The 21774-nt window shown below is 35.0% G+C and overlaps 1 protein-coding gene, 1 long non-coding RNA gene and 1 other non-coding gene across 3 annotated transcripts; all 3 read left to right on the top strand.

Moving 5' to 3' along the window:
• The first annotated feature begins 13424 nt into the window (after positions 1 to 13424).
• Positions 13425 to 16796, top strand: LOC139875224 (tRNA:m(4)X modification enzyme TRM13). The gene is made up of 9 exons (XM_071862567.1): positions 13425 to 13696; positions 13769 to 13834; positions 13913 to 14215; positions 15110 to 15359; positions 15503 to 15560; positions 15826 to 15912; positions 16016 to 16123; positions 16200 to 16314; positions 16409 to 16796. The coding sequence occupies exons 1-9, from the start codon at positions 13623 to 13625 to the stop codon at positions 16611 to 16613; spliced, it is 1266 nt and encodes a 421-aa protein (XP_071718668.1). The 5' UTR covers positions 13425 to 13622; the 3' UTR covers positions 16614 to 16796.
• Positions 16797 to 17004: 208 nt separating this feature from the next.
• Positions 17005 to 17077, top strand: TRNAF-GAA (transfer RNA phenylalanine (anticodon GAA)). The gene has a single exon. It is a non-coding gene; the product is annotated as a tRNA-Phe (tRNA).
• Positions 17078 to 18396: 1319 nt separating this feature from the next.
• Positions 18397 to 21489, top strand: LOC139875218 (uncharacterized). Its single transcript, XR_011767913.1, has 3 exons — positions 18397 to 18632; positions 20063 to 21036; positions 21153 to 21489. It is a non-coding gene; the product is annotated as an uncharacterized lncRNA (long non-coding RNA).
• Positions 21490 to 21774: the final 285 nt, after the last annotated feature.

The following is a 21774-nucleotide window of genomic DNA, read 5'->3' as shown; positions in this document are numbered from 1 at the left end:
TTTTGGATTTTTCGATGAGTGAAATACTTGAGAAGCTACTCTAGAAATTGAAGAAGGAGGTTTTTTATAAACATCATAAGGATTAACTACAGGATATCTAGATTCTGGAATTTTAGAGTCATCATCTATATATGATAACTGATATAGATAATCTAATTTTGAAGAGGGTAAAGAAGATGAGTTTGATGAAGATCTGAAAGACATATTTAGAAGTGATATGGTATTACACACCTTTTGCAAAGTTTTCTGATGTTGGGTTTCAAGTTTTGAAAACAATAATTTTCTTTTACCAACTTCCTACGGCTACGTGTTCAAACAATGCCATTTCCTCGGCTACAATAACACTCCGGCCTCCGGGGATATCTTGTAAGAGAACATTATTGTACATATTTCTAGTCATTCAAACCAGATACCATCCATGTTTTCTGATGTAAAATTCCAAACATAGTTTGGCTAATACAGAGCATACTTATTATGGATGAACAATAGTTTTACTAATAAAAGAAATAGCAAAACTTTTGATATTTAAGTACACTTTGCATATAAGGGTATTTTACCAGATGAGGTGTTTAGTGACTCATTAATGGGTGTTTAGGCTCTGATACCAAGTGGAGGGTTGTCTCAGTGAGGAGAGAAACTCGTAAAAACAAAGTGAAAAAATGGAGAAGGAGAGATTTACAATAAACTGGGTTTTTTATTATACAAGGAAGAAGAAGTTGTGATTAGAAAAGTTATGATCCAACTACATTCTATCGATACATATTTATAGGCCATAAAAGTGGATATGACCTGCTACCTCTTAAAGAGGTTACCGGATGACTTATTACCTGCTAATCAGGTAAAAGCTCAATTATTGATCACATTGACATCATGGCTTACATCACTCACAATTATTGATCTAATGACATCATTGCACACATCACACCACACTATAACGTCATTGCTTACATAATATTACACAAATACATATTTTAATCTGTATCCGGCCACTCATCACTATCGAAATCATCTCTAGGGTGCCTGTATTGTTCTTCTTCTGATGATGTTTCATCCATGTGATTGTTTGGATCTGTATTGATTATGGTTTCCATTAAATCTCTTTCACGAATAGTATCTTTAACAAAAGTATCCAAAGCTGTTGATGGTGTCTGGCTTAGAGGGTGATCTGCTTGTCGAAAAGATGCTGAGTCAATGAATGTATGAGGTAATCCGTTGAGCTGACTCATTTCTACCTTGAATAATAACCACTGCTCTGGGTGAACATTTTTTGTGCTGATAAGATTATATCCATACCAGCCATGGATTTTTACAAATGAATCTTGATGGATTATCGTGCCGTTTGGAGACTGTGAACATCGGACCAGGTTCTGATGGAAAATAACTACAACATATGTAGTGAGGAAATTGCCAAATATTGATTCCCAATAAGACATTGTTTGATATCTTAGAAGGAATTTGAGAGTATTTCGAAACATTTGTTGTTCATCTTGGGGATTTCCTACTTGTGTTAAGAACAAATATCTGTTCATCACTTGTGCATTGAATACAATTGCAATGAAATGACACCTGGATAGATTGAGGAAGAAAGGGATTGCTTCAGGGACAAGGTGATATGGATCATGAATGTGGAAAAGGTTGAGAAAAGGATATTCAGAATTGAAGGTCATTCCTCGAAATGGAGAACTTCCATATTTTCTAGGAAGTATTTTCCAATATGCTGTCCATGTTTCATGATAATAGACATGAATTGACTTTTCTAGGATTTTCTCTGTGATTTCATGTGGGAGTTGATCCATTCTTTGTCATACTGTTGATTGAGGTGCTGATGATGCAGATGAAGATTCTGCATCTGGTTGTAAAACTGCTATAACAGGAATGAGTAAATTGCTTTGTTCAGCGCCTTTTCTTGAAAGAAAATCTGGAAGAAAATTGGTTGATCTTTTTATGTGTTTGACTTCAAAATCATATTGGGAAAACCATTCTGCCCATCTGAGTAATTGAGGATGTGGGATTGTCTTGTTCTTGAATTGTAACATTTTAGGAAATGAAGACATATCCATTTCAATAAGGAATTTGTGACCAATAAGGTGAAAGCAAACCTTTTGATACCATTTTTTACTGCAAGGATTTCTTTGAAAGTAGAATGGTAGTGTGTTTCAGAAGGTTTGAAATGACCACTTTGATAACCACAGATGTTGTGGTTACCATTAATTTCTTCTAAAAGGACTGCTCCCCAGTGTTCATCACTTGCATCTGTTTGCAATATTCTTTTCCATTGGATGGAATTTGGAGGGGAGGGAGATTATCAGTTAGTCTTTTAAGTTGTTGCACTGCTTTGGTTTGTTGAGAATTCCAGGGTGGAGGGTTCTTTTTGAGCATATCATACAATGGTTTGGTTAAATGGGAAAGGTTTTTGATGAATGGGGACATGTAATTTACTATACCAAGAAATTGTTGGATTTCCTTGATAGTGGAAAGCATGTCTGGGAATTCAAGTAGTTTTTTCGCTACATGAGGTTGAAGGTGATATTGAGAGTTGTTAATGGTCATTCCCAAGAAATCAATTTGAGATGTTGCCAGAATCATCTTTTTTTCTGAGAGCATAATTCCATATTGCAAAAGCAATGAATGAAATTTGTTTAGCAGTACTAAATGCTCTTCTTCATTTTTTGAAAAGAGAAGAATGTCATCAATATAAATTACTGCACTTGACAGAATTGGTTCAAAGATCTTGATCATTGCTTTTTGAAAAGCTGAAGGAGCACTTTTTAGACCAAAGGGCATCACTGTCCATTGGTAGTGATGATCAGGGATACAAAAAGCTGTTTTGTATCTTTCTTCAGGATGAACGCCAATTTGCCAAAAACCTGCTTTAAGATCAAACTTGGAAAAAACTCTTGCATTGGTTAGACTTTGGAAGAGAGTCCATCTGTTTGGAAGAGGAAACTTATCATCTGCAAGGAATTCATTCAAAGGCTTGTAGTTGATTACAAGTCTTTTCTTGCCACGTATCTGCTCTGAGTGTTTGTTGGCATAGAAAGCTTCACACGCCCATGGGGATGTTGTTGGTTCGATCAGGCATTCCTGCTGGAGTTGAGAAAGTTCCTGGACTGCAAGTTGTAAGTCTTCTGGATTCATTCCTTGGTGGCTTGCTTTTGTTGGATTGACATCTTCATTGAGCTTGAAAGGTAGTTTGATGAAAAACTCTGGATTCTGCCATAAAGGATTCTTGCATTTTTGAAGAAATTCTGTATGTGAATTAGCACAGGATGTACTAATTATCTTTGTTGAAAATTCTCCAAAATTGTTGTCAATTGTGTGTACCTGCAAATGGGTTAGTGATAACCAGGGTAATACAAAAGGCTTATATTTTAGACCTTGGTTTGACCATGAAAGATTTTTGATTTGACTCAAGACATCAAAACCTAATAACAAATCTTTGTTGGGAAGATGAGATCCTAAAACTCTATGACGTATTATACATTGTGGAAAGAGTTTTATGAGTAAAGGTTTACTAATAAGTTCTATAGAGAGAGAAGAACTATTAGCTGTTCGAAAGGTTTGAGAACATGGTTGCCACATGTGAGAGGGGAGAAGATCTGGATTCATAATGGTTGAAGAAGAACCTGTATCAAAAAAGGCGATAAGGGTTTGAGGTTTTGAATAATGGGTAAGGAGTATTTGGACTGGTGCATAAGGGACACTTCTTTCAACAGGATAGATTCCTTGAATATCTATCATCATCGATTCATTTTCTGAAGTATCTTCTGAGCAACTTGATTCAGAATCAGATAATTGGATCATTAAAATTGTTTCATCATTGGGCTCATCATCTAAGGAAAATAAAGATTCGACATCATGATCAGATGAGTCTTCTTCTGTAATCATCGAGACTTGTTTCATGAATTTATCCTTTTTCTTGTTTCTGCATTCTTTTGCAAAATGACCGCTTTTGCCACAAATGAAGCATCGATTTTTTCCTTTAAAAGAATTTTTATTTTTCTTTCTTAGGAATTTCCATTTTCCTCGTTTGAAAGGCTTCATCTTGTAGTTTCTGTATTTCTTGAATCTTGTGGATCTTTTGAAAGAACAATTACATTTTTCATCTTTGCACTTTATCTTAAATCTTCTGTCATCACATGCGTTGCCAAGCTTAGAGCCAGTTTCTTCAACGTATTTGAGAAATTTTTTTGATTGCAAAACTTTTCCAATGCTTCAGTAATGAATTGGTATAGAACACCTAATGAAACATCTTTTAATTGCTTGCCTATTTTCTGGATTGTTCGTGTTGCTTCTATTGCCAGAGGTTCAGGAAAAGAGTTCAAGAAAACTTGTTTGAGATTAACATCATCTATTCCACCAAGCATATAAAATCTTTTTGACATTCGATTATAATGCTTATTCAGGTGTTTTGATTCGAAGGAGCAGCATTTCATTTTCAAAAATTCTTCACGAGCTGCAGTAAGCATCTGATCTCCAGTACCAAGAAATTCTGTGTGAATATAATTCATGAGATCAATTGGGGTTCTTGCTGAAAGGATTTCTATCTGTCGGTATTCGCCAAGAGAATGATACCAATCAGAGAGTCTGCCTTCAAGTCTTGCAACAAATCGTTTACAGACTTCATGCATATCATTTTCTTCTAATTCAGCCGTGCACCATGCAAGAAAATGTTGCATGCGATCTCGCCATTGTGGAAAAGGAATATCATCAATAGTGAAACTTTTGAACATCGTGGATTGTGGTGTTTGATAGGTTTCTGTATAAGGAGTTTCAAGATCATCAAAGTGAAGTTCTTCTTGATCTGCCATGTATAGTTCTTCAAAGGCTTGAAACGGATCAAATGGTTCTGGAATTGGTTTTTTTTGCTTGATATGGGGTTTTGGATTTAGTGGTTGTATGGTAAGGGATTTCAAAAAGGCACTTATCGGGTTTTCTTGTTGTAGGGCCATGGTTTCAAGGGTTTCATTTGCTGTTAAGGTTGAGGTTGAAGCTCCAATGAAAGCATCAGGTTCATCTGGTTCAGTTTTGGGTATAGTATTGGGTACTTTTGGTTTAACTCGTGGTTTGGATTTTATGGTATGTTTTGGTTTTAGTGAGAATGGGTTAACTGATGGGTGGAATGAGGAGTTTGCTTGAAGTGTTTGAATCTGGATGTTTGGTTGTGAAACTCTTGGGGAAAAAGGGTTTGAAGGAAAAGATGAGGGTTGATTTTGTTTATTCTGAAAATAAAATAGTTGGTTTTCAAGAGCTTTTTTCTCTTGTTCTTTTTGAGAGAGGAGTTCAGAATAATTTACAGTACCTTTCATTGTAGTAACCACCATCATCAATTCTTCATGAAGTACATCAATTTTGGCTTTGATTTCTGCAGTAGTTGCTTCTATGGAAAAAACTTTAGATTTCACTTTTTCATTGTCATCTGAAAGCTTTTTTAATACTCTATTTTGAGCAACTTGGTTTTCTGATTGCCAATTAAGTACTTGTTCAACCGGTGGTTGTTGAGTTCATCTGCCTTGATGATCAATAGCTACAGGGGCTTCTATTTTTCATGAATGAGAGATTTTCTCTGGGTTTTGAAAAGGTTTAAGGGGTGGGAATTCTTGTTCATATGATGAGTTTTGTGGTTCAAACATGTTGCATTCCGGTTGTAGGATACGAGATCCATTAGATCTGGATCTGGGGTTTCTTCTTGATCGTCTGGTAGATGGTTGAGGAACCTCTATATCTTCATCAGATTCAGAATCATCTTGATGATTTAGACATAGATAGCATTTACAAATGGAATCATCATACCATATATGTCCTGTGACTGGATCTTTACCATGATAAACAGGATTTCCTTCATTTGTAAAATATGCAACTTTTAGTGGATCAGAATCTAATACGTTTAGTTCTGAGGGAACCACTGGACAATTTTGAACAATATTTGGTTTTGGAAAACGGATTTCAACTAAACCATCTGATCTAGTGTGGAAAACTGGATCTGTTGATTGGGCTGTTTGTGTCTGGGAGTGGATTGATTCATAATTTGTTAACCAAGAAGAAGGGAGTAATTCACAAAGGGCTTCTTTGGTTATTTGCTTTGGGATGTAAGAAAGGCTAGGTGTAGCTGATGAATCTATATTAAGAAATATAGCATCTTCTGTGTTTATGTAAGATGGAACTGGTATGTCAAAAGCATGGTTCTGTACTCTGTAAACCATTTGGTAGTGAAGAGTAGCAGCATATGTGTTTACCTGAGGTGCTCCAGTTATCTGCATCTGGACTTTCAAGGCTGTCAACAGTGATGGATCTGTGAGAGGCATATTGAAATTTGGAAAGAAAGTCAGGAAGACTGTTCCAGCATTTAGAGTTGTTTGTACTGTTGCAATACAAGCATCTTGATATCTTGTAAACCTTGAATCAAGGAGAGCTATTCGAGAGACTACTCCAAGTCCTTTTCTCCCATGAAAAGTAAGAGCTAATCTGATAGCACCAAAGTGCATATGTGTGTAACCTGCTCTTTGCCAATTAGGGATTAAATGTTTTGGTAATTCAAGAGATACCAACTGCTCTTTTGAATCAGAAGGGATTTGATATTGATCAAATCGAGAAGCTTGGATAAATTCTTTTGTTTTTGGATTTTTCGATGAGTGAAATACTTGAGAAGCTACTCTAGAAATTGAAGAAGGAGGTTTTTTATAAACATCATAAGGATTAACTACAGGATATCTAGATTCTAGAATTTTAGAGTCATCATCTATATATGATAACTGATATAGATAATCTAATTTTGAAGAGGGTAAAGAAGATGAGTTTGATGAAGATCTGAAAGACATATTTAGAAGTGATCTGGTATTACACACCTTTTGCAAAGTTTTCTGATGTTGGGTTTCAAGTTTTGAAAACAATAATTTTCTTTTACCAACTTCCTACGGCTACGTGTTCAAACAACGCCATTTCCTCGGCTACAATAACACTCCGGTCTCCGGGAATATCTTGTAAGAGAACATTATTGTACATATTTCTAGTCATTCAAACTAGATACCATCCATGTATGTATCCTTAATGATATCTTTAATTAAGGATACATACATGGATGGTATCTAGTTTGAATGACTAGAAATATGTACAATAATGTTCTCTTACAAGATATTCCCGGAGGCCGGAGTGTTATTGTAGCCGAGGAAATGGCGTTGTTTGAACACGTAGCCGTAGGAAGTTGGTAAAAGAAAATTATTGTTTTCAAAACTTGAAACCCAACATCAGAAAACTTTGCAAAAGGTGTGTAATACCAGATCACTTCTAAATATGTCTTTCAGATCTTCATCAAACTCATCTTCTTTACCCTCTTCAAAATTAGATTATCTATATCAGTTATCATATATAGATGATGACTCTAAAATTCCAGAATCTAGATATCCTGTAGTTAATCCTTATGATGTTTATAAAAAACCTCCTTCTTCAATTTCTAGAGTAGCTTCTCAAGTATTTCACTCATCGAAAAATCCAAAAACAAAAGAATTTATCCAAGCTTCTCGATTTGATCAATATCAAATCCCTTCTGATTCAAAAGAGCAGTTGGTATCTCTTGAATTACCAAAACATTTAATCCCTAATTGGCAAAGAGCAGGTTACACACATATGCACTTTGGTGCTATCAGATTAGCTCTTACTTTTCATGGGAGAAAAGGACTTGGAGTAGTCTCTCGAATAGCTCTCCTTGATTCAAGGTTTACAAGATATCAAGATGCTTGTATTGCAACAGTACAAACAACTCTAAATGCTGGAACAGTCTTCCTGACTTTCTTTCCAAATTTCAATATGCCTCTCACAGATCCATCACTGTTGACAGCCTTGAAAGTCCAGATGCAGATAACTGGAGCACCTCAGGTAAACACATATGCTGCTACTCTTGACTACCAAATGGTTTACAGAGTACAGAACCATGCTTTTGACATACCAGTTCCATCTCACATAAACACAGAAGATGCTATATTTCTTAATATAGATTCATCAGCTACACCTAGCCTTTCCTACATCCCAAAGCAAATAACCAAAGAAGCCCTTTGTGAATTACTCCCTTCTTCTTGGTTAACAAATTATGAATCAATCCACTCCCAGACACAAACAGCCCAATCAACAGATCCAGTTTTCCACACTAGATCAGATGGTCTAGTTGAAATCCGTTTTCCAAAACCAAATATTGTTCAAAATTGTCCAGTGGTTCCCTCAGAACTAAACGTATTAGATTCTGATCCACTAAAAGTTGCATATTTTACAAATGAAGGAAATCCTGTTTATCATGGTAAAGATCCAGTCACAGGACATATATGGTATGATGATTCCATTTGTAAATGCTATCTATATCTAAATCATCAAGATGATTCTGAATCTGATGAAGATATAGAGGTTCCTCAACCATCTACCAGACGATCAAGAAGAAACCCCAGATCCATATCTAATGGATCTCGTATCCTACAACCGGAATGCAACATGTTTGAACCACAAAACTCATCATATGAACAAGAATTCCCACCCCTTAAACCTTTTCAAAACCCAGAGAAAATCTCTCATTCATGGAAAATAGAAGCCCCTGTAGCTATTGATCATCAAGGCAGACGAACTCAACAACCACCTGTTGAACAAGTACTTAATTGGCAATCAGAAAACCAAGTTGCTCAAAATAGAGTATTAAAAAAGCTTTCAGATGACAATGAAAAAGTGAAATCTAAAGTTTTTTCCATAGAAGCAACTACTGCAGAAATCAAAGTCAAAATTGATGTACTTCATGAAGAATTGATGATGGTGGTTACTACAATGAAAGGTACTGTAAATTATTCTGAACTCCTCTCTCAAAAAGAACAAGAGAAAAAAGCTCTTGAAAACCAACTATTTTATTTTCAGAATAAACAAAATCAACCCTCATCTTTTCCTTCAAACCCTTTTTCCCCAAGAGTTTCACAACCAAACATCCAGATTCAAACACTTTAAGCAAACTCCTCATTCCACCCATCAGTTAACCCATTCTCACTAAAACCAAAACATACCATAAAATCCAAACCACGAGTTAAACCAAAAGTACCCAATACTATACCCAAAACTGAACCAGATGAACCTGATGCTTTCATTGGAGCTTCAACCTCAACCTCAACAGCAAATGAAACCCTTGAAACCATGACCCTACAACAAGAAAACCCGATAAGTGCCTTTTTGAAATCCCTTACCATACAACCACTAAATCCAAAACCCCATATCAAGCAAAAAAAAAAACCAATTCCAGAACCATTTGATCCGTTTCAAGCCTTTGAAGAACTATACATGGCAGATCAAGAAGAGCTTCACTTTGATGATCTTGAAACTCCTTACACAGAAACCCATCAAACACCACAATCCACGATGTTCAAAAGTTTCACTATTTATGATATTCCTTTTCAACAATGGCGAGATCGCATGCAACATTTTCTTGCATGGTGCACGGCTGAATTAGAAGAAAATGATATGCATGAAGTCTGTAAACGATTTGTTGCAAGACTTGAAGGCAGACTCTCTGATTGGTATCATTCTCTTGGCGAATACCGACAGATAGAAATCCTTTCAGCAAGAACCCCAATTGATCTCATGAATTATATTCACACAGAATTTCTTGGTACTGGAGATCAGATGCTTACTGCAGCTCGTGAAGAATTTTTAAAAATGAAATGATGCTCCTTCGAATCAAAACACCTGAATAAGCATTATAATCGAATGTCAAAAAGATTTTATATGCTTGGTGGAATAGATGATGTTAATCTCAAACAAGTTTTCTTGAACTCTTTTCCTGAACCTCTGGCAATAGAAGCAACACGAACTATCCAGAAAATAGGCAAGCAATTAAAAGATGTTTCATTAGGTGTTCTATACCAATTCATTACTGAAGCATTGGAAAAGTTTTGCAATCACAAAAAATTTCTCAAATACGTTGAAGAAACTGGCTCTAAGCTTGGCAACGCATGTGATGACAGAAGATTTAAGATAAAGTGCAAAGATGAAAAATGTAATTGTTCTTCCAAAAGATCCACAAGATTCAAGAAATACAGAAACTACAAGATGAAGCCTTTCAAACGAGGAAAATGGAAATTCCTAAGAAAGAAAAATAAAAATTATTTTAAAGGAAAAAATCGATGCTTCATTTGTGGCAAAAGCGGTCATTTTGCAAAAGAATGCAGAAACAAGAAAAAGGATAAATTCATGAAACAAGTCTCGATGATTACAGAAGAAGACTCGTCTGATCATGATGTCGAATCTTTATTTTCCTTAGATGATGAGCCCAATGATGAAACAATTTTAATGATCCAATTATCTGATTCTGAATCAAGTTGCTCAGAAGATACTTCAGAAAATGAATCGATGATGATAGATATTCAAGGAATCTATCCTGTTGAAAGAAGTGTCCCTTATGCACCAGTCCAAATACTCCTTACCCATTATTCAAAACCTCAAACCCTTATCGCTTTGATACAGGTTCTTCTTCAACCATTATGAATCCAGATCTTCTCCCCTCTCACATGTGGCAACCATGTTCTCAAACCTTTCGAACAGCTAATAGTTCTTCTCTCTCTATAGAACTTATTAGTAAACCTTTACTCATAAAACTCTTTCCACAATGTATAATACGTCATAGAGTTTTAGGATCTCATCTTCCCAACAAAGATTTGTTATTAGGTTTTGATGTCTTGAGTCAAATAAAAAATCTTTCATGGTCAAACCAAGGTCTAAAATATAAGTCTTTTGTATTACCCTGGTTATCACTAACCCATTTGCAGGTACACACAATTGACAACAATTTTGGAGAATTTTCAACAAAGATAATTAGTACATCCTGTGCTAATTCACATACAGAATTTCTTCAAAAATGCAAGAATCCTTTATGGCAGAATCCAGAGTTTTTCATCAAACTACCTTTCAAGCTCAATGAAGATGTCAATCCAACAAAAGCAAGCCACCAAGGAATGAATCCAGAAGACTTACAACTTGCAGTCCAAGAACTTTCTCAACTCCAGCAGGTAGGACTGATCGAACCACCAACATCCCCATGGGCGTGTGAAGCTTTCTATGTCAACAAACACTCAGAGCAGATACGTGGCAAGAAAAGACTTGTAATCAACTACAAGCCTTTGAATGAATTCCTTGCAGATGATAAGTTTCCTCTTCCAAACAAATGGACTCTCTTCCAAAGTCTAACCAATGCAAGAGTTTTTTCCAAGTTTGATCTTAAAGCAGGTTTTTGGCAAATTGGCGTTCATCCTGAAGAAAGATACAAAACAGCTTTTTGTATCCCTGATCATCACTACCAATGGACAGTGATGCCCTTTGGTCTAAAAAGTGCTCCTTCAGCTTTTTCAAAAAGCAATGATCAAGATCTTTGAACCAATTCTGTCAAGTGCAGTAATTTATATTGATGACATTCTTCTCTTTTCAAAAAATGAAGAAGAGCATTTAGTACTGCTAAACAAATTTCATTCATTGCTTTTGCAATATGGAATTATGCTCTCAGAAAAAAAGATGATTCTGGCAACATCTCAAATTGATTTCTTGGGAATGACCATCAACAACTCTCAATATCACCTTCAACCTCATGTAGCGAAAAAACTACTTGAATTCCCAGACATGCTTTCCACTATCAAGGAAATCCAACAATTTCTTGGTATAGTAAATTACATGTCCCCATTCATCAAAAACCTTTCCCATTTAACCAAACTATTGTATGATATGCTCAAAAAGAACCCTCCACCCTGGAATTCTCAACAAACCAAAGCAGTGCAACAACTTAAAAGACTAACTGATAATCTCCCTCCCCTCCAAATTCCATCCAATGGAAAAAGAATATTGCAAACAGATGCAAGTGATGAACACTGGGGAGCAGTCCTTTTAGAAGAAATTAATGGTAACCGCAACATCTGTGGTTATCAAAGTGGTCATTTCAAACCTTTTGAAACACACTACCATTCTACTTTCAAAGAAATCCTTGCAGTAAAAAATGGTATCAAAAGGTTTGCTTTTCACCTTATTGGTCACAAATTCCTTATTGAAATGAATATGTCTTCATTTCCTAAAATGTTACAATTCAAGAACAAGACAATCCCACATCCTCAATTACTCAGATGGGCAGAATGGTTTTCCCAATATGATTTTGAAGTCAAACACATAAAAGGATCAACCAATTTTCTTCCAGATTTTCTTTCAAGAAAAGGCGCAGAACAAAGCAATTTACTCATTCCTGTTATAGCAGTTTTACAACCAGATGCAGAATCTTCATCTTCATCATCAGCACCTCAATCAACAGTATGGCAAAGAATGGATCAACTCCCACATGAAATCATAGAGAAAATCCTAGAAAAGTCAATTCCTGTCTATTGTCATGAAACATGGACAGCATATTGGAAAATACTTCCTAGAAAATATGGAAGTTCTCCATTTCGAGGAATGACCTTCAATTCTGAATATCCTTTTCTCAACCTTTTCCACATTCATGATCCATATCACCTTGTCCCTGAAGCAATCCCTTTCTTCCTCAATCTATCCAGGTGTCATTTCATTGCAATTGTATTCAATGCACAAGTGATGAACAAATATTTGTTCTTAACACAAGTAGGAAATCCCCAAGATGAACAACAAATGTTTCGAAATACTCTCAAATTCCTTCTAAGATATCAAACAATGTCTTATTGGGAATCAATATTTGGCAATTTCCTCACTACATATGTTGTAGTTATTTTCCATCAGAACCTGGTCCGATGTTCACAGTCTCCAAACGGCACGATAATCCATCAAGATTCATTTGTAAAAATCCATGGCTGGTATGGATATAATCTTATCAGCACAAAAAATGTTCACCCAGAGCAGTGGTTATTATTCAAGGTAGAAATGAGTCAGCTCAACGGATTACCTCATACATTCATTGACTCAGCATCTTTTCGACAAGCAGATTACCCTCTAAGCCAGACACCATCAACAGCTTTGGATACTTTTGTTAAAGATACTATTCGTGAAAGAGATTTAATGGAAACCATAATCAATACAGATCCAAACAATCACATGGATGAAATATCATCAGAAGAAGAACAATACAGGCACCCTAGAGATGATTTCGACAGTGATGAGTGGCCGGATACAGATTAAAATATGTATTTGTGTAATATTATGTAAGCAATGACGTCATAGTGTGGTGTGATGTGTGCAATGATGTCATTAGATCAATAATTGTGAGTGATGTAAGCCATAATGTCAATGTGATCAATAATTGAGCTTTTACCTGATTAGCAGGTAATAAGTCATCCGGTAACCTCTTTAAGAGGTAGCAGGTCATATCCACTTTTATGGCCTATAAATATGTATCGATAGAATGTAGTTGGATCATAAAACTTCTTCTTCATTGTATAATAAAAAACTCAGTTCTTTTAAGAGCATAGAATATAACCACGACTCAAAGCTACTCGTAAAGCAAGTGATCGCTGATTGGATATGCAGATTATATTACGGTTTCTTGTGTGTGTATAGTTTTGACTGCTGTTGTAACCGAGAATAAACTTTTAGGCGCCAGGTCCGTTGATAAATACTCACGTGAGTCCGCCAAACGCCACCCATACCTAGGGTTCCGGCGAATGGGAAGGCGCTGCACGTTTTGGCTACCAAAGAAAAAGAGATTTTGCGCATATCCACCACTCCCTAACTCCGAGTAAGCTAATTTAATAATCACTAATTCACTACCCTAACACTTTAAACTAATCGTATCCCTAATTTAATCCAGATTATGCGGTAATCACACTAAACGGTCTGATGACACGTGGATTGTGTGCTCAATCGATCCGTCACAGTAAGCCATCACACTTCTTCACTATCAGTAACCCTAACTGAATTCTTAATTTCAATTTCAAGTTCAATTTTATTTCAGTACTGTATTGGAATCAAATCTTGAGTCTCACCTGAAACGGTGTCCGTTGCTAAAGCGTAAGACCTCGCTGTCACTTCAACCGTTTTACCAAAAAGGAATCAATGGAGGTGAGGATGATGATGATGATGATGATGACGTCACATCGGAGTTAAAGAGGATGGCTGTGCATTCCATGTCTACGAATCAATTTATCGAGCTAATCGAAAAAATTAAATCTGTTCACGGTTTGATGTGTAAGGATATTCGAGAATCTTACGTTGTTCCGGAAACGTGTAGGGTTTGGATGGATCAAGCAATTAACTGGTATGACACATATGATGCAGCTGTTTAATTGTTTTTCTAATATATATAGCATTGTCTTTTGATCATTGTATATGGTTAACATAGATACTATTTTCATATAGTATCAATGGACAAGTTAAAGTTAATATACAACATGTACGTATTACGAGTATGATTTATTAGTTACTTCATTACCTTCTCAACTGATACAGTTAAACTACCGAGACTAATTACAGATGCTAGCATCGATGTCAATATGTGTTGTTAGCATAATTAGCTTGTACGTATTAATGAGATTATCTGCTAATTGTCGCCAACTCTTATAAGGAAAGATTTTTTATTCATATATTGCTGTTATATTCTCTGTTTATGTTAATCATCATGATGGAAATGAAAGGTAGTGCGAATCCGGGGCTAGCATTCTATTCTAAGTTAAAATAATATGAAGGTGAATACTCACGATATTTCAAATTTGGAGATGAGTTTGAGAACTACATTTTTTGCTTATGTTATGCTCTTTGTGATGCAAGTCCAGGTTTCACATTTGGACACCCATTATGTAGAATTGGAAATGATGGTCATTTTTAAGTTGACTCCATTATTTTGTGGAAGCTCTATAACTTTTAGTGCTATAGGACTCTTTCCTACGATGTAGATATAGGGAGCAGTGTTGATATCTGATGATGTTGACTAAGACCGCAAGGTTCATTGAATTGTTTGGGAAATATCTATGTCTGTGACGATTTGAGGACATTAAACGTTTTAACCTTATGATGTCAAGGCTGTTATGATCATAAAGTAGGGTGGAAAATATGAAAAATCATTATTATTGTGATTTTATGTTATGAAATGATTTATAGAATTGCTATTAGTTCTGGTTTTCACTAAAGGGAACCCTATTTTCTTTTTGTCTAGGAAAATACCATTTCAAGAAAAGCATGTTATCCAGCAGGCTTCAATTCTTGGAAACTTGGAAAAGCATGGAGTATTGAAGGCTCCTAGTATTGATTCAAATGGGGAGCCGATTCATTCATCTGCGGATTCTAGTAATACCCCTGCAGTGGTCGAGTTCGGAGCTGGACGGGGGTATCTGACACAATCGTTAGCAGACTGTTATGGGGTATCAAAAGTCTTCTTGATTGAACGCAAGTCATATAAACTTAAGGTGACTAAAATTGCATTATTTGATTTTGTTTTATAAATGTTGAAACCAGTGTTAAATAATAATTTAAAAGCATTAGTGTGTTGGGTGATACTCTAAATAAACACAAATGACAAAATTTCAACTCTAACTCTGTCTTACTTTAGGCTGATCGAAGCTTGCGGCAGAAAGAGAGCTTGATGTTAGAGCGTTTGAGAATTGACAGTAAGAAACATCTATGTTACACTTTTGATCTCTTCTCGTTTTTGAGTTAACTGTTTGTATGTCTGCGTTCGACATAAATATTGTCATGTTGTTGGACCACATAATTTAGTAGTTTTTGTTTAATTGCGTAAATGTCCTCTAATTGTAACAAAGTGTGTCAAGTGAGCTGGTTTCTGGTTTTATGTTGATCTGTTTCTTATGGTATTACGCAATTTAACATACCATTTTTGTTTGGTTTACCACATGAAATATGACTATGTTGCAGTTGAGGACTTAAATTTGAATGCAATCGAATCATTACAAGGACTTCCTTATCTTGCAATTGGAAAACATCTCTGTGGACCTGCAACTGGTAATATTGTAGTTGTTTTTTTATTTTTTTTTATTTTGTAGTTTTCTTTATATGAATTAACCCTGAAGATGTATGGCTGATTAATGACCTTTATCAACGTCAGATATGACCTTAAAATGCTGTGTCGGGGAAGGCGTAGCTAAATCTTACCTTAGAGGACTTTCTATAGCCACATGTTGCCACCATCTTTGCCAATGGAAGCATTTTATCAGTAATATCCCGACTCCTAAAATTTATGTTTGTTGAATGTCTCATGAGAGTAACCCATACTGGTTGTCGGCTTGCAGATAAAGGTTTTTTTAAAAGCCTAGGGATTACGAAAGATGAGTTTCATGCAATTACTTGGTTTACTAGTTGGGCAGTAGATGCAGACCACGGTTCAGATTTTGCTGATACAACAACGTACGTCCTGAACAAGTTTTATCAATATTATAAAATTACCCGTCTTTTTGTGTTGTAATGGTATAATGAATATATACCGTCTTGTGTTTGACAGTCACAATGAAAAGATATTAGCTGAAGTCGATATGTTGAGTAATATGTCTGCAACAGAGCGGGCCGTGTTAGGGTTCATGTGCAAGGATATAATTGATGCAGCGAGGTTCATGTGGATGAGGGATAATGGACTAGAGTCTGATCTTGTCAAATATGTCCCATCTAACATTTCTCCTGAAAACCATTTGCTCATTGCTAAGCGTTGAGGCTTATTGAGATGGTTTACGGAAACCAAATTTTGTATTTTCATTGACGTTTTAGATTTGAAGTTGCATTATGGTTCCTTAATCATTTGATGTCTTTTAAGGATATGACTTTAGGGTCTTTTGATTAGTGGTTAACATCTTTAGTAAGGAGGCTGCAAGTACTATATGAAATCTAGTTATTTGACAGCTTATAATGGTTTACCTTTACTTAAACTCTCATTAATGCTATGTAATAACTTGGTCATTTGAAACTTGATAGCTACTATTACCAATAACACCCATGTTTTCTACTTGCTTGCCATATACGGAGTATGTAAAGCATGTTTCTCTCAATTTATTCAAAGAAAAATATATATTGATAAATTAGTGTAAACATGAGAGTAACATAAATGCGGGGATAGCTCAGTTGGGAGAGCGTCAGACTGAAGATCTGAAGGTCACGTGTTCGATCCACGTTCACCGCATTTTTTTTTTTTTTTTTTTTTTTTTTTTTTGAAAGTTCATAATGTCAATTTCTTCACAGTACCTCCCCTGCTTCTATTTTCTTTCTTGGGCCGGCCCAAACTACCAGAATTCGTCTATTTCCCTCCGTCCACCTGTCGGCGCAAAATGGAGAGCCGTCAGTATCTCAGAGAAATCTCAGCTCTCTGTTTTTCTCAACCTTCCTCCTCCAGCTTCGTCACTTCCATATCTCCTTGCTGGTTCACACCTGTTAGGCTGTTACTTGCTCTGTGCCATCTTCACGCACACCACAATTTTGAACGCCCGGCCCCACGCGCTACTGATGTGCTAGAAAGGTGATGGAGGCACATCATTATTGAGCACGCAAGTTTTTTGAAATTGTCAAATACCAAAAAAAAAATTACAATCTAACTACTTTCAATACCTTACTCTTCTATTCATAATAGTTCTACATGTACACATTATCTCTATCTCCATCTCTATCTCTCTATCTCTCTCTCTCTATATATATATATATATATATATATATATATATATATTATATATTATATATTATATTATATATTATATATTATATTATATATATATATATATATTATAACAAACTAAAAAAAGAGACCATTAATTATGCCTGGCAAACGGGTCAACTTGGATCGGTTTGGGTAACGGGTCAATATGATTTTGGGTTGAAATGGGTCATAAGTCAAACGGGTCAATTTTTTAAACGGGTCAAAATGGGTCAGGTTGGGTCGGTTTGGGTAACGGATCGAAACGGGTCACAGGTCAGTTGGGTCAAATGAGTTGCATCGCTTTTTTTACATTTATTACTTTATTTTAGTTATTATTATTTATTATATATACATAAGAACTATTAATAAACATAATAAATGATATAACCATAAATGCTTTCATAAACTTTTGACGGATGAAACTTTTTGTGCTCGTCCCATTTGACCCGTTCACAAAACTCATTTGACCCATTTGTATTTATTGATTTTTGAGTATTGATACCCATTAGACCCGTTCCTTCAGTTTTTTTATAGGACTCAATAGGTTGGAGAGAAACACATTTAGATCGTTTTTTAAGTTTTAATTTACATTTTTAGGCTTAATTTTTTTCAAGACCTAATTGACCTGAAAGCTTGACTCATTTGACTCGAATTTGAGTGTATGGGTCATAATTGTCAGGTCTACTAATACTACCCTTAAAATGTCCATATCATGTCATAATCTCAAGGTTTAGCATTAATTTGACTAAATTAGCCTTTAAACTGAAAAACAATGCGGTATCAGTCTTAAAAAAAATAAGGGTTCAGTAAATTTCAAACCATTCGACTAGACAGAAAAAACCCTAAATTCCTCTATAGCAAATGAAACGCACCCTAACTTCGTTCCATGAAATTAAGGTTTTCAAACTCATACAATCACCAAGCTGTTTACTGTGATGGTTACATTCTGTTAGGCGACGATTAATCAACCATCAATCCACGCAACGATTTCGGCCTTCAGTTTCGATTACTCGGGTGTAATGTTGCAATTTTTACTATTCATCGCAAGGTTATTTGATTTTTAATCTTTCTTGAATCTATGTTTGTATGTTAATCTACTGATGATTGCACATCAATATTCATGCAGTGTTTTTTGAATATATTTTTTATTTGGATCTATTTTCATTGCCCTTTATAACACATGAATATATATGATATATTCATGAATCCATTCATACAAATAGATACCTTCCCAGAAGAACTAAATTCGAAAGGTTTGTTTTTTATTGTTTTCGAATCTATTTTGTGATCCCTTTGGATAACGTATATGTTTATTTTTGCACAGTGTACTTAATTTTGGTTTAGATTATCTTATACGGAGTATTCATTGATGATGATGATGATGATGATGATGATGATGATGATGATGATGAAGGTGAGTATCTGACTGAAACATAACAATAACATAGGGATTTCATCTTTTGACCTTTGTTTAGTTGGGCTAAACTTAATGTATTAGGGATATTAGGATTGTGAGTTTAGAGACATTAATATGAACGCATAACATGAAAAATGTGAATTAGCTAAACATTTGATATCGATCGAAATAGGTCTTTGTTCCTATTTATCGCGAATTAGTTCACTTCACAAAAAAAGAAACTAAAAACCCCGGCTAGTAGAATCAGTTTGAAATAGGTATGTCATAATTGATTCTAAAACTTTTGAATATTAAAGATCTAGAGGCGTATTATAAATTTTATGGTTTTATAAAAAATTTCAATTTGAAAACAGACCAATTATATGCAAAGACGTTGAGTGAGGCGAAGATTAGGCATGAGAAGCTTATGAGGTTGTCATTTTATTTAAGGCGAAAGTCTAAATTTGTTCTATTGTTACTAAATGTATTTAAGATGACGCAACAGGATCAAATGAGTTCATTTGAATTTCAAAATTAACCTTTGTTTGAGCTTCGTGAGGTATGTTTAATTCTGATTAAACAATCGTTTTGTTTATCAATTCCTTATAGATTACCCTACAATGTTGTTTATTACTCAATGGATACAAAACACTCATTCTTTATCACCTGGTGCAACAGCTCTTGGTGCAACATCAAGCACCAGTTTAACTTGGGGCGGTGATTGAGTAGCATTGGAAGGCAATACTATATAATGAGTATACCGAAATCCACAAATCGCTTGAAATAACCAGTTATATATTTTATTTCCGTGAAACATGTATTAAATGATAATCAGTTGGTAACATTGAAATTGAAAATATGTGGAGCTACTTATAGGGCTTTATATTGCAACTTGATAACTAAGGTGATGATTAATTGAAGGCATATATTTAAAACTTAGTATTTTGCGGGATTAATTATGTGTGCTTACTGTAAGTGGTGTACTGATTCCACCAACTTCTTTTTAGCAACTATTGATCTTCTGATTTGTGCAATCTATAGTTTTTTCCATATTGTTTATGTAGGATATGTTTTTATTGTAGCTTTGAGCGATTGGGTGAAGCTGTGAGAGACTATGAAATCTTGAAGAAAGAACTTCCATGAGAAAATGAGGTGGCGGAATCATTATTGCAAGCTCAAGAAGCATTAACATTGAACTGTTGGGTGTTGATCGTGTTAGAGATACCAAATATTGATGTGGTAACTTTTCCTAACTTTCCTCGATCTTTTATATGTTGTTCTTGCTCTAAATTAGAGGTCAGATGGACAGATTGGTGGGTGGAACCTTCAAAAAACAAAGTGCTTTACCTTGTGTCAATTCGGGCTGGTTAGGGTGCTATCCATTTTCGTACTCCTTCCATGTGAAAACAATCATTTCATCACATAATATAAGATTACCTTTAAAGTAAATCTTAAATATACTAATAACTTTGACAAGGGTTTATACATTTTAACTCTGATTTAAACATGGTATGATTGTTCCGTAACTATTAACTTGTGTATAGATACAAATTCAGTATAACTGGTTAGTTACTCTTAAGCGATAATGGTTTCAAACATGAGATTTTATTCCAGCCAGGTATAGCAACATTGTATGTAAGTATATACTTTGACTCGATATGTATGTCTAGTATTAATGAACTTTTAGAACCGCAACATCTTCTGTTCTATATCGAATATTAAAGATATTAGTCTATTGACTAACTATTGTGTTCCATGTATTATTGTGTCTGTTTGTTTGGAAAGTTATTGTATTTTAGATACTGATGTACTGAGATCCTTTACTACCTTTGCCAAGTAAGTGGTCATTTGTAATTTTCAGCTTTCCTCTTTGTTCACTCTTTTTTTTTTTTTAATTCAAGGTTAATATGATTTGACATCAAAATTACCACTAAAATATGTTTGATCAACGACATGTTCAGGTCGAAGGTGAAAATAAAGCTAGGATCCTCACAAATGCAATAAGGGGATTCTATATATCCAAAAAGGAGCATGTGTCACTGTTTTTGTTGGTGAGGTAAATTACCGTGTTCACAATATTGATTTGTTACTTTTAAAATGGATGGATTTGGGTAGTCATATTTCTCTTATCGATGTTAACCATGTAAGTTTATATGACCATGCTTGATGCAGTTGCAAGTGTAGTCCTATTTTTGTACACGTGGAGTCGATTCAAGAGATTAACTTTGAAAGAGTGTTAAACTTTGAAAGAGTGTTACAGGCGATTATGAATTGGACTCATATAATTTTCATTCACACATAATACCCAATTATTTGTGACCAATCAGATGGATCATACGTCAATGACAATTGCAAAGTAAAGTGTCATGTAAATGTTTAAATGTTTGGTCAAATAAATGCTATATGTATGTATTAATGTCAGTCAGATGAATCATGTCACCAATCAATATTTTCTGTAAAGGGATTATTCAAATCTATGTACATATTAATTGTGTCAACGTCTTAAAAATACCGGTATATCTTGTTATATATTGCGGGTCCTTAATACTCTTTTGTAGTATTTTATGAAATTTTGATTACTTGATTGTAGGCATATAGTTAATAGCTATAAAATTAATTGTAGGCTCATATTCAATAGCTATAAAATGTTTAAGAGTTCAGCAGTACTACCAGGTTAGGTTAGGTTACTATCAGTTCTATGAAGCAATAAACGAGAGAAACATAAACTAAAACTGTAACGACCCAACCCGTTATCCAACCAATTACGCAAAATAATTTTTTTTATAACAGAAGG

The sequence above is a fragment of the Rutidosis leptorrhynchoides genome, chromosome 1 (genome assembly GCF_046630445.1).
Source record: "Rutidosis leptorrhynchoides isolate AG116_Rl617_1_P2 chromosome 1, CSIRO_AGI_Rlap_v1, whole genome shotgun sequence".
Classification (NCBI taxonomy): domain Eukaryota; kingdom Viridiplantae; phylum Streptophyta; class Magnoliopsida; order Asterales; family Asteraceae; genus Rutidosis; species Rutidosis leptorrhynchoides.
Note: the sequence above shows the minus strand (reverse complement) of the source record. Positions and strands in the feature narration are given on the sequence as shown.